General features: G+C 50.8%; 1 protein-coding gene across 1 annotated transcript in view; it reads right to left on the reverse strand.

Moving 5' to 3' along the window:
- LOC115166386 (cadherin EGF LAG seven-pass G-type receptor 3-like) overlaps nucleotides 1–3,787 on the reverse strand; it is a 68,923-nt gene extending 65,136 nt beyond the window's left edge. The window contains 1 exon segment of the mRNA XM_029720292.1: nucleotides 587–3,787. Within this exon segment, the coding sequence (XP_029576152.1) occupies nucleotides 587–3,787 (3,201 nt within the window).
- Nucleotides 3,788–14,055: the final 10,268 nt, after the last annotated feature.

The raw sequence follows: 14,055 nt of genomic DNA on the forward strand, positions 1-14,055 counted from the left end.
AGAGAGAGAGAGAGAGAGAGAGAGAGAGAGAGAAAGCGAGAGAGAGATTGTGAAGGGGAGAAGAGAGGGGAGGAAGAGCCAGGCAGGAAGACACAGACAGCAGCGCACACAATGAATCTGACAGACTTGCTCTCAGACTGACTGTATTTCATTATAATCTCATAACAGTCCAGTCCTAGAGGAGAGGAGTCGGCTGAGAGAGGCTGAATAAAAGCTCTGTAAATAGACCAGCAGGTCACACAAAAAAAACACTGGCCATATAAAAGCTCTTTAACAAACTAAAAATGCATGACTGTTGTATAGTAAAATAAATCGTAAACCATCCTTACCAGGAAGTTTATAATTTCATGCCCCATATCGCCTCTTTCATTTAATTCTCAAAAATAACATAAATCATGGAACAAGAGCCTAAGTATTTCAAATACCCCTCATTCGCATTTTCTGACAGGCCCTTCCCACACCCTCACTCTGACACACACACACAAACCAACACCCACCCTCTCTCCCCCACACACACACAAGCCAACACCATCTCTTTCACACACATCTCTCTCTCCCCCTCCCTCTCTCACACATCCAGCCACACTTTCTCCCTCTGTCTCTCACCTGTGACAGTGATGAGCATGGGGGCCACCAAGGCTCTGTTGTTGTCCAGCTTGCGGCTCAGCCGGATCTCCCCGCTGCTGTGGTTGAGAAGCAGCAGGTGTAGGTCGTTTCCCCGGGTAATGGAGTAGGACAGGTGGTCCGATACGTCAGGGTCGTGGGCCGGCACCCGGCCGATCACGTCGCTGGGGAAACTGTTGGAGCGGTTAGACACGAAGTTGTTGAAGATGATCTGGAAGTCCTGGAGCTGGGGCTGGTTGTCGTTCTGGTCCACCAGCCGGATGCGCACCGTGGCCCGGCTCACCAGGGGGGCTGAGGTGGCCTGGACCACGATCACGTACTCAGAGTGGGCCTCGTAGTCCAGGTCTATGAGGGAGGTGAGCTCCCCGGAGAAGATGTCCATCTGGAAGATCTCAGGGATGTTACCTTCTACGATTTGATACATGATCTGGGCATTGGTCCCCTCGTCTGGGTCTGTGGCTGTGATCTGGGCCACCACCGACCCCACAGCGCTGTTCTCCTTCACCAGAACCTCAAAGTCGTCTGCCGGGAACACAGGAGCGTTGTCGTTGACGTCGAGAACCGTCACCTGGATGTGGACGGGCGTCCGCTGGGGAGGCACACCGCGGTCCATGGCGTACGCCGTCAGCTCATAGAATGGAACACTCTCGCGGTCCAGACGACGGACCGTGCGTACGATGCCCGATGTGGGCTCGATGGTGAAGTCTCCGTCACCGTCCTCCCCATTCTGGAAGGTGTACTGGACACGGCCGTTGGCGTGGGCATCTCGGTCCATTGCGGATATCTGTAGGACGCTAGTGAAGGGTGGGGTGTCTTCACTGACGGTGCCCTGGTACCTGGGGCTGAGGAACTGTGGCGCGTTGTCGTTCACATCGTTCACATTCACCTCTACATAGGTGGTGTCAGACTTCTGTGGGATGCCGTTGTCCCGGGCGGTGATGGCCAGAGTGTAGGTCATCTGGTCCTCGTAGTCCAGCTCGGCCTGCAGGGTGATGGCTCCGCTGGACGGGTCGATGCGGAACTGGGGGATGTTGTCTTCCAGGAAGTAGGTGATGCGAGAGTTTTCGCCAACGTCATCATCCGTGGCGCTGATGACCACGACCGTGCTGCCCGGGGGGCGGTCCTCGTTCACGGTCACAGAGTAGTGAGCGCTCTGGAACACGGGCCGGTGTGTGTTGGCGTCCGTGATGTTGACGTGGACCTGGCACGTGTCATGTAGCGTGCGGTCGGAAGCCGTCACAGTCAGAACGTATCGGCGCTCCTGTTTGTAGTCGAGCGGCAGCGCTAGAGAGAGCATCCCCGACCCTCCGGCTGTGCTTATGGCAAAGCGGTTACGCGTGTTGCCCCCCGTGATCTGATAGGTGACCGCACTGTTGACATCACGGTCGACCGCGGTCACAACGACCACACTGGTGCCCACGGCTGCGTCCTCGTTGAGCCTCACAAAGTACTCTTTCTGCAGGAACTCTGGCCTGTTGTCGTTGACGTCCATCACTGTTATAGTCACGCTGGCTGTGGCGGAGAGAGGTGGGACGCCATAGTCTCTGGCCTCCACCCCAAAGGAGAAGTGTTCCACAGACTCCCGGTCGAGAACCATACTGACCGTCACCCAGCCGGTGGCGGAGTTAATGACGAAGGGCGTGTCAGGGCTGGTGCCAGTCAGCCTGTACTCCAGACGGGCGTTGTCCCCAGAGTCGGTGTCAATGGCCTGGATGTGGAGGATGGAGCTGCCCACGGGGGCGCTCTCCAGCACTGATGCCTGGAACGGCGTGGACACGAAGATGGGAGGGTTGTCATTGACGTCAGTCACCTGCACGCTGATGATACCTGTGTTATTGGAGAGGGGCGGCCGGCCGTTGTCCTGGGCTCGAACCCTCAGAATGTATTCCCTCTCTGCCTCGAAGTCCAGAGGGGCAACTACCTGGATCTCCCCCGTCACACTGTCGATGGAGAACTGGCCCCGGCTGTTCCCACTGATGATGTTGTAGTGGACGGCTGAGTTGCTATCCTTATCATGGTCCGTAGCGCTCACCCTCAGGATCTCTGAGTGGGGCCGGACGTCCTCCCTGACCGCCACCACATAGCGCTTCTCGCTGAACTGGGGCACGTTGTCGTTCTCGTCCAGCACTGTGATGAAGACCTTAACGATGGCCGAGCGCGGCCCGGGCTCCCTTCCCTGGTCGCTGGCCTCCACGTGGAGGGTGTAGCGCTCGTTGGTCTCCCGATCGACCACACCCCGCGTGGTGATCAGCCCTGAGCGGGGGTCGATCTCAAATGCGGCCCGGGCTGCAGCAGCGGTGTCTCCTATGAAGCGGTAGCGGATGTTGGCGTTGGACGGGGCATCCAGGTCAGTGGCTCGGAGCTGCAGGATGGGGTAGCCTTCCTCCACGTTCTCCCGGATGGTCTCCCGGTACTCTGTGTGCTCAAAGATAGGCGAGTGGTCATTGCGGTCGGCCACAGTGATTGCCACCATGGTGGTGCCAGAGAGGCGTGGAGAGCCGTGGTCTGACGCCGTGACCCGGAAGTAGTGCAGGTCCATGTGCTCCCTGTCCAGCACCTGGGAGGTGGTGATGAGGCCCGTGTCAGGGTCGATGTGGAAGTAGTCAGTGGATCTGCTGTTCATGAGAGGGGCCATGGTGTAGCTGAGCCTGCCTGCTTCACCTGCGTCTGGGTCGGTGGCTGACATGGGTATGACTGAGGTGCCTGGGGGCTGGTTTTCTGGAACCTGCACCTGGAAGTTATACTGGGAGAAGTGAGGGTGTCTGTTGGCAGCTCGGCGAGCTCGCCCCACCACCAAAACCTCTTTCCCTCTGTCCTCCTCACCTTCATCTTCCACGGTCTGCCTCCCCAAGCTTCTCTCTCCCCTTGACCTGTGCCTTTCCTCCTCGTCTTCCTGTGCGCTTTCAGCCCCCTGCCACACTTTCTTCCCCTCCTCCTTTCCTCCTGCTCCACTCTGTGTCTGTGTGAGGCCGGCCCTCTCCTGACCTTTCTCTCTCTCTCCCTCTGCCTCTACAGTTGCATCTGTCTGGGCTGTGGCTCTCTTTGTTATTCTCTCTGACTCCCACTCCTCCACTTCCTCCCACCGTGCCTCTCTGGCCTGTCTCTCTCCCTCCCCCACCTGTAGTTTGCCTCCCCCAGACCCCTCCCGAACCTCGCCCCCCATATGCCTTTCTGGCTGACTGACACCTTCCTGTTGTAATGGCACCAGTTTACCTGATTTTAATTGCGGGCGAGTGGCCCCCTGGACATTAGTTAAGCTGTCAACACAGGCAGCGTAGAGCAATTCTTCAGGGACCAAGCCCAGCTGTGAGCATGGTCCACTCAGATCCGCTGACGCCTGTCTACTATTGCCACCATTTCTTTCATCATTCATCTGAACATTCTCCTCTTTGTTCTCCTTGTTGTTGTTGTTGTTGTTGTTGTGGTGGTGGTTCTGGTTGTAGTTGTTGTTGTTGTTGTTGTTGTTGTTGTGGTGGTGGTTCTGGTTGTAGTTGTTGTTGTTGTTGTTGTTGTTGTTGTTGTTGTGGTGGTGGTTCTGGTTGTAGTTTCTGATATTGTTATTATTATTGACGCTGTGAACATTCTCCCCAAAAAATGGCTGAAAGTGGTGAGCCGAATTTGCATGTTTACTTGGAGAAAGCTGGGTAGAGGTTTTCATGGGTGCTGTCCATTGTGCCTGTGGTGCTGAACCTATGTGAAGGGGCGGGGGTCTGTAGAGGTGGCTAGTCCGTGGCTGGGAATGTGAGTCTGAGTCCCTATCCCGTTTAGTCAGATTGAGCTCCATGGAGAATGAGAAGGGGTTTGTGATAACGAGATCCCTGTGAGTAACACCAGACTTAATTGCACCAGCGTGTACCGAGGCTGATATAGTGAGAGCGGTGATGGAAGAGAATCTAGGCGTGACGATAGCTGACTCATTGTGAGCTGCCTCAGACTGAGGATAAGGAACATTGGCTCGAGCAGCCGATTCTGCTGCCTGTATGTCGTCATGGAATAAGGAAAATGAGCTAGTAGAATTTCTGTTTTCATTACCGGTTCCGTTAGATGGCAGACATAGACTATCCGTGATATTTGTGGTTGGGGAAAATTGGATGTCGAGATTACTCACTTCTATGCTTCCCCTGGGACCTATAACGTTGACTGAAAGTCCTCCCCCCACATCCATCCGCTGCAAACCACAACACCTCGTTCCGAGGAGAGACCCCCAGGGTAACCCCTTACTCTCTACCCGGGGTTGAGCGCTCTGTTCTCGGCCTGCCAACACTGATATTCTCTGTGGAGGAGCAGCCGGCTCCTTAAGCTTGGTTGTTAAATAAACAGATGCCAAATCCTTATCCAGATCATTTTTGTTCACGTGGTTTTTGCCTTGTGCCTTCCCTCCCTCCCTCCTCCTGCCCAGAACCATGGCATGTCCAGGACTGGGGCTGGCGTGGAGCCTGTCTTGGGTATGCCGGAAATAACAACCTGTGAGGGCCATGGCCCCTTCAGTAATCCCGGGTGACTGGTAACATCTGGCTGCGCTGCCTGCGGCGGCTGAGGTGAGATAGCATTGGCAGGGCCCTTGCGCCACGCTCCTCCCCGTTCTCCCAATGGCTTTAGTAAACGAACGATTACAACCATCACTGGTGAGATCGATAACATTGTGACTACTTAAATGAGAACAAGCACCGGTGGCCACCTCGCCGGCGTCCAAAGCATTATCGCCCAAATGAGAGTGAGGAGGGCCCCATGGCAGCTGTCCAGGTGGTTGCTTAGCTGTGGATATTTGCTGTGTTGGGGGAAGTGACCGGTGAAGGGTCCTTGTACACCTTTCAGAAGCCCCTCGAACGTCTCTAGTAATCTCCGGCGACTCGCTCTCAGGTCCCTGGTGTTGGCCGCGCACAAAGACTCTCCCTGTGTCGGGTTTGGCGGGCGGCAGACAGGGTGGTGACCGCGCGCAAACTCTAGTCCTTTGTATAAACCGCTTTTTGGCCTTTTCAACCCGCGAAGAGAAAACAAGTAAAACAACGCCCCTCTCCCCACCGCTGCTCCTGCTCCTACCTGCAGGTTGGGGGTGCCTGACTCCATTCCACGGCCCTCTCGCACCTCCTTCTTCGGTGCACAACGGTTCAAAAGGGTCTCCGTGCGCCCCTTGCCATAGAAAAGGACTCCACACCGGGAATGCTGGTTCCGATGGGAGACGTTGTAACGTCCACCTGGGGCAGATCACCGAACCACTGCTGCTCGCCAAGACTCCAGCTTCCCTTGGATGGCTCGGTGTCTCAGGGCAGGGTCCCGGGCTCCAACGACAGGTCCCTGCTAACTTCCCCGGGTTAACCGCGAACAAAGGGCTGAGGAGCAGGTGGAGAAGAAGTGGTGAGAGCAGGCTGGAACCCAGTAGCAGTGCAGCCATTAGTCTGGTAAGATCCTTTCTCCTCTCCCCCTTTCTCCCTCTCACCCCTCTCTCTTTCTCTCTCCCTCTCTCTCGCTCTCTTCGAGTGCGTCTCTCTCTCTTCCGTCGCCGGCTAGGTAGCCAGCTCCAGCGGCACCGCCCGACACCTTCCCCCGCGCTCCCCCGTCTCTCCGTGGGCCCGGGAAGTTGGCATTTACTCGCTGTGTTCGGTAGAACTCGGTCTGTCGGCGTCAGGGGTGCAGCAACTCTCCCTTTCATTCATATCCAACATGGCTCTCAGCACACCCCGGTGGTACTATCCATCCTCGCGTTACGCTCTCCTCCTCTCAACACCCCTCCCCCTCTCGCTGCTCTCATCCTCCACCTCCCTGGTTTATTCCAGCTCGCAGCGCTGTTAAACCACCGTAGCCGCCATATCCACAACTGGAAGGCGACTCGGAACTATATCTCACTCGCATTCATATTTTAGTAAACCCATCTAAAATAAATTAAATTGTATATAGGCTATAGCGGAACATAGTTGCAATGAAGCATATGAAACCTAATGCCATTTTGGTCATATTTATAAATATTTAGGCTTTATCAAATATTAAATGATAACAGAGGACACTGTAAATTATATTTATTATTGCACATTTTCTGTCACTTGTAGCCTAATACATTTTAAAGACAGTTAGGCCTATGTTATATAGCCTACAGAAATGAATTGAGCCCCTCCATGACGTCATGCTCTGCCTACACATCGATGAGTAATTAGTAGGCTGCCTATTCATTGCTTTTCCTTCGATATGGTCATCACCCTTCAATTATTATTTTAATCAAACCTGATTTTATACGAATATGACCAATGTATTTCGTTGAATTTACAAAGTGGATTAAAAAGTCGTTGATATGGAAATATTTTTATTCCAAATTCAGTCCACATAATTCATTCTTGATGGTGAATTCTACAACCTAAAATGAAATCCCCACATTTTGGGAAATGGCCGAGGGAGGGAAGACGTGTCTGGCAGCCTTGACTTGCATCTTCGGATGAGTTGTGGCACAAAATAGTTCTGCTATGAAAACCAATCTGTGTTCCTCTCAGTCTGGCTGTCGCCGCCACCACGGTCGGAGCTGACCCACGTCTGTTGAAATACTCATGCTCCGACCACAATAATGTAGCGCACGAAAAACCTCAAACCCTCGCGCTCTTATGTTCTCGCTTCTATCCTTCTCTCGGAGCTGAGAACAGCAAGTCATTACGCGCGAGGAAGCGAGGGGCAGGCAGTCAGCCATGTTGGGTATCATTGCTCGCCTTGCCTGCACACCAACAATAATTGCTGTGAAAAGTAGGTTAGGTTAAACTGGCGAGCCGCCCTCTCCCTGATTAGGACGGATACATGTCGACCCGCGCAAAGTCGTCTAGACAAACTGGTACTTGTGATATTATACTGAAATACTGGGATGAAGAAAATCCAAGTAGGCTACATTATAGGCTATGATTCCATGATTTTCCTACGTTTAATATAAACAATGTATCTGGATATAAACACATTTTTGTATTAATGGAAAGTACCTGAAATGTGAAGTGACACCAAAGCAGGGGGCTGTAAAACTTGATCTGTTCATAATGTAGCCTAAAACCCTGAGCCACGGAGTACTATATCTGCAGCATTTCACCCAAGCTCAGGGTCAATATCATTAACTTAGGAAAGAGGGAAGTAATGAAACAAGACAAAAACGTGATGGGATAGATGGGCAGGCTATGGGAAATGCCAGCATTACAAAACCATGGACAGCGTCCATATAAACAATGCTGAAAGAAGCCTACAGTAGGAAGCCCTGTCGAACACTTCAACCAAATAACTGTAAGTATGGGCAGTCCACACCATGGATTTCTTTCCGAGGAGAAATGACTTAAGCAAACATTCTGGGTCATTTTTAGTAGCGCCATGACCGACCTGATTACATACAGCACCATGGACAGCGGCGTTGCAAATCAGCCCGCTGCATCACTCGGCCCATTTAAGTCATTTCACAAATATTAGCTTTTACAAAATTGTAGGAAATTACACCAAAAATAACACAGGCTCAGGCTGTGTTATGCAGAGGCCAACCAACTGTACAACATTGCTCTGGCAATGCAACCTTCATTTTTAAGAGCAGTAATTAGTCAGCTAAATACACTCCTCTTGGTTAATGCACGTTTAGCACTACGCGGGGTGCTTATGTATGTACACGCATGCGTTTTAGAACGTATAGACACAGCACCCTTTTCAAGATGCGGCTGTGTCCAAATGTAGCTGCTTTGGCTCCCCTCCACGCAACGGTGGATCAATAAGCTCTGACTCCTCACTGGGGGGGTCTCCGAACTGCCGCAAGCCGCCATGCCAGACCCTGCTTTTCAACGGTGCGAGTTGCCATGGGAACAGTGAAAGTGGGGGTACTTTTAGCCTCTGGTGGATTACACCCCTCGGAGGGGTTGAGTGTGCAGGGAGGGAGGGGTGGTGTTGAGGCTTTCTGCACTCATTTTGCCTGCCAGTCACATACTCCGTAATTGCATGCCCCCGGCCCCTCTCTCCTTGTCTGACCAGGCCACGTGCCACAGTCGCCAGATCCTTCCCCCTCCCTGAAATCCTGAGCGGCAGGTGGTAGCGGAGGCCGGGTGTGCATCTGGCCTCGACCGGAAATTATGAGGCAGGAATGCATTCATGAGAAGTGACGGAGGTGTGATTGGGACGGACATAGATTGACGAGTAATCGTGTCGTTTGCCAGCCAATCGCCTGTTGTCATTTACGTCCACAATTTATGCTAGAGGAGGAGGACAAGGCCCTAGCCGTCCTGCCACTCAGACAGGTTGACACAGAGGGTCGCTATCCGGGAAGCCCCCCTCCATCCCTCCCCTCTCTCCGTACAAGTCATGATACCATATGGCGACAGCTGCGTGGCATGTGCGGGGTGATTGTGTGATTCTTGCCACAGCTTATTGGGCCTGTGGTTGCGTATGGATAATAAGCCTCCGCACGCTTCACTGACTTGAATAGCATACCAAACAGCCGTCAAAAGATAAAGGGCCCTTAGCTCTCCTTGATCTCACAGTTGATTAGTGACATTCATGTATTCATTGGTCCAGACTCAAGTTCTATTGCAACCTGTTTCCCCATCACGTGCATGTTGTGCGCTTTCCTTCTGGCCTTCAATAGAGTCTAAACCAAAAGGATGATGATGTCATTGATTATTTGGGGGAGATTAGCCATATGTGACCAAACCACAGGGCCTGTAGACCTATGTTCATTATCTGACTGCTAGTTTTATAGATTCAGACAGGGGCCTAGAGTTTGCCCAATTTGATCATGATATTACTGATCTGCCATCCTATACACAAAACACATCAATCCACCATTCTGGGTTCCACTATACATCTAAACAAATTGGACAGATTTCTCTGTCATATAAACATAAAAAAGCAAATAGAATGAAAATCTCTTGATATGATGAAGAGAGAAGCAGGATCCCTTACACACACACACACACACACACACACACACACACACACACACACACACACACACACACACACACACACACACACACACACACACACACACAGATATATTCAGGTCACAGAGATTTGTTTATAAAAAGAATGGATGGATGAAGGGAGAGTGGCAGAGAAAGAGAAGTTCATGTTCAGTGTGGGCAAACAACAGTAAACAAATATTTTACAGACTGTGAGAGTCTGTGTGTGTATGTGTGTGTGGGGGGGGGGGGGGGTTATAGGCCAGCTGTGTGTCCTCTCTTAGTCAGCCAGTGACCCAAATCACAGAATAGAGAGAGAGAGAGAGAGAGAGAGAGGCGTGGGGGTGAAGCGTGGGAGAGAGAGAGTTGACATTTAAAAAATAAAAAAAGAGAATGAGGAAAACGAATGCGCCGCAGAAATACATAAAACCTGACATATTCCCTACAGTCCCTGAACAGCTTTTATCACCCTTTCTCTCTCACTACACATGCACAACTCCCCCAAGCATATTCCCATAGAATGGATCAAATTGCAAATATTCTAATGAATGTGAACATTCAGGTAAAACACGGATGTAAAAATTCCATTGAATGAAATCATTCACTATGAGGGAACATTCAGGACATAGATCCACATTGGCATATTACCAGTGCCAGATCAAATTGAATCCTCAAAATACAACGTAGAAACACAGAGTCACTGTAATAGATAGACTGAGATCTACACTGAGTGTACAAAACATTAGGAACACCTTCCCAGTATTGAGTTGCATCCTTTTTTGCCCTCAGAACGGCCTCAATTCATCGGGGCATGGACTCTACAAGGTGTCGAAAGCATTCCACAGGGATGCTGGCCCATGTTTACTACAATGCTTCCCACAGTTGTGTCAAGTTGGCTGGATGTCCTTTGGGTGGTGATTCATTTTTGGTACACACGGGAAACAGTTGAGCATGAAAAACCCTGCAGCGATGCAGTTCTTGACACTCTCAAACCGGTGCGCCTGGCACCTACTACCATACCCTGTTCAAAGGCACGTAAATCTTGCCCATTCACCCTCTGAATGGCACACATAAGCAATCCATGTCTCAGTTGTCTCAAGACTTAAAAATCCTTCTTTAACTTGTCTCCTCCCCTTCATCTACACTGATTGAAGTGGATTTAACAAGTGACGTCAATAAGGGATCATAGCTTTCACCTGGATTCACCTGTTCAGTCTGTCATGGAAAGAGCAGGTGTTCTTAATGTTTTGTACTCAGTGTATATCAGTAGGCTTTATGAGATCATGAGATTCTAGAGCACTATAATGGGGGCATTTCCACCTGAGACTTACCTCACACCAGTGTGTTGCCAGTGTTCATATTAAAAGTTGTAATGTTATTTTGTAGGGTGGGAAACTGTTTTTTCCATCAGGAGTGTGACACTAAAGACTTGGGGCGAGCAGAATCAACAACCTATGCATCAACAAGACTTTGTGAGGTGGTGGTAAATGGGCAAGACAAAATATTTATGTGCCTTTGAACAGGGTATGGTAGTAGGTACATAACAATGGCTAACTGTGAACGATTATCACATTGAGAAGGTGGTAATCGTCCACCTTGAGAAGGTGGTAATCGTCCACCTTGAGAAGGTGGTAATCGTCCACCTTGAGAAGGTGGTAATCGTCCACCTTGAGAAGGTGGTAATCGTCCACCTTGAGGAGGTGGTAATCGTCCACCTTGAGGAGGTGGTAATCGTCCACCTTGAGAAGGTGGTAATCGTCCACCTTGAGAAGGTGGTAATCGTCCACCTTGAGAAGGTGGTAATCGTCCACCTTGAGGAGGTGGTAATCGTCCACCTTGAGGAGGTGGTAATCGTCCACCTTGAGGAGGTGGTAATCGTCCACCTTGAGGAGGTGGTAATCGTCCACCTTGAGGAGGTGGTAATCGTCCACCTTGAGGAGGTGGTAATCGTCCACCTTGAGAAGGTGGTAATCGTCCACCTTGAGAAGGTGGTAATCGTCCACCTTGAGAAGGTGGTAATCGTCCACCTTGAGGAGGTGGTAATCGTCCACCTTGAGAAGGTGGTAATCGTCCACCTTGAGGAGGTGGTAATCGTCCACCTTGAGGAGGTGGTAATCGTCCACCTCGTCCACCTTGAGGAGGTGGTAATCGTCCACCTTGAGGAGGTGGTAATCGTCCACCTCTCGTCCACCTTGAGGAGGTGGTAATCGTCCACCTTGAGGAGGTGGTAATCGTCCACCTTGAGAAGGTGATAATCGTCCACAGTTAGCCATTGTTATGTAAATGCAGGTAAACGCAGGCTGAAAAGTACCAGTTACCTGGCCTTGCCCTTAGTCAGAGCAGATCCACTGAGGTCAGGGCCCAGTGAGACACTGCAGCCGGACCTTGGAGGTGGAAGCACAAAAGTCCGAGCCTTTTTGGTAAAACACCCCGGGGTAAGTCTCAGGTGGAAAGTTGCCATAACTGCCAGGTCTGAGAGTTAGCAGAGCCACGGCGCTGTCAGGCTGGATCTAACCCTAACTGGATTACAGTCAAGTGAGATCAGGCTGGATGGAGGATCCCTATCACACTACTGTGGTCTGGGTTGCATCAGCCTGGCACCTGGCGGCCGCCGGCCCGGGTCACACTGGATCCATTTCAGACGGGAACCTGACTAATCCAAATTGGATCAGCAGCAGCAGCAGCAGCTGAATGGACGGATGCAGCAGCAGCTGAATGGACGGATGCAGCAGCAGCTGAATGGCTGGATCTCTATCCCTAGGCCTTTATGGGACTTTATTAGCATTAACTAAAGAAGTGTATTATCCCTATAAGCAGAGCTATTCAACTAGGGTCCTGGAGGGCTTGAACCCAGCAGGGCATCCTCACAGCACCGGCCTCATGCTGACTGTAAATCATTACTGCTGGATGTGCAGTTAGTTTGATATAGGAGCTTCCTAACCACGTGGCTGGTTGAGAGGGTGGTCAAGAGGATATTGGATTAAACCAAAGTGCTGGGAGAAGGTCAATACCCATGAACAGTAATGTGATCTGATCAGATACAGTATTAAGCAGCCTTCAGCCTATTTTCTTGGCTTGTGAATATGTGAAGAGGGTAGACCTATGCGCGCACTCACATGCGTACACAAACATGTCCGAAAGAACAGAATCAGGAAATACACAATTATACACAGTTATAATCATAATGTACTAATTCAGGGATTCATTCAAACAATGGATGGTCTGTCTCATTTGCTCACAATTAGGTATCCAGTACACAGCAAATCAAGTTCAACCAGTTCCCTATTTTGTATTCAACCAGGGTAGAGCAAGGAGGAGAGAAAGGAAAGGGAGCCACAGAACGAGAGTGGCAGAGAGAGGGCGAGAGAGAGGGAGAAAAGGGCTGGATGACAGCTGTTGCATGAGGAGTTTATCTGATTCAGTCTATGCATCTCCGGGCCCCTGCCCCTACCATCAACCAACCCCCACAAAGTCACACGCTCTCCTCTCATCACACCCTGCACATTCAAAGGCACTCTGGGACACGCTCAACGGGATCCACGTTCCCTTGAAAATAACCTGCAGCGTTATAAACGACAATTTAGATTATCTTTCAGTAGAATCTCTTCCTCACAGTCACCACTCCCTCAGAGGATCTGTGACTCATATAAGAAGCACATTAAGTAGGAAAATATCCTGGATGTTCTGACTGATATTAGTCATGGTGTTGTTTGTGTTAGACATCATTTGAGTCGTCTGGCACTGTGACAGTGTCTGTCTGCTCCTCAGTCGCGGTTAGCCTCCCTCCAACCCCCAGTCTCACATCCTGTCATTTCCTGGCTCGGTTGGGTATGCCCAGCCACAGCCAGTCAAAGCACTTAAATACCCATCAATATCAGTAGCCCAGCCTACTCCCTCTTCTTCTCCCACCCTCCTGTGCTCGCTCTCCTGCTCTCTCTCTCTCTCTCCCTGGCAACCACAAAGAATCACTCATGAGCATCCCTGACCTCATTCATCTCTCTGTTTTCTCCCTCCTTTAAGACAGTGGATTTGCTCATAGGGATGACTGCGTGCTCTCCTTTCCCTTTCCATCCCTCCGTTTCCGAACTGCTTTCATGTTTACGTCCCTTTTTCTCTCTCTCTCTCTCCTCCCTCTATCGTCTCTGGCCAACCGAGGCCCGGGGGGAGTGATTGACAAGCAGGCAGGGTAGGAGAATTGGAACGCTTTGATAGGAGGAGATGCAAAGCAAGGCTGGTGGACTGTCAGGTGGCTCAAATATCTGACAGTAGAGCTCCACCCTGTGGCTATGTTTGTGTGCTGCACCACCCCTGCCTAGTCTCGTCAGACTTCTAGTCCAGACTCTTTTAACTCATTGGCTGTGGGGAATGGGAACATACGCACACACTTCTACACACAAACACACACACGCACAAATTGTTTTCAAACTGTAATAACCAGTCTATTCCCAGAAAATCAAAAAAAGCTGAAGTCATAGCATTGCGTCATGTTGGACCAGAAATCTAGACAGTCAGATGGTAATCTGTGTATACGTTAACT

The sequence above is a fragment of the Salmo trutta genome, chromosome 28 (genome assembly GCF_901001165.1).
Source record: "Salmo trutta chromosome 28, fSalTru1.1, whole genome shotgun sequence".
NCBI classification, from domain to species: Eukaryota; Metazoa; Chordata; class Actinopteri; order Salmoniformes; family Salmonidae; genus Salmo; species Salmo trutta.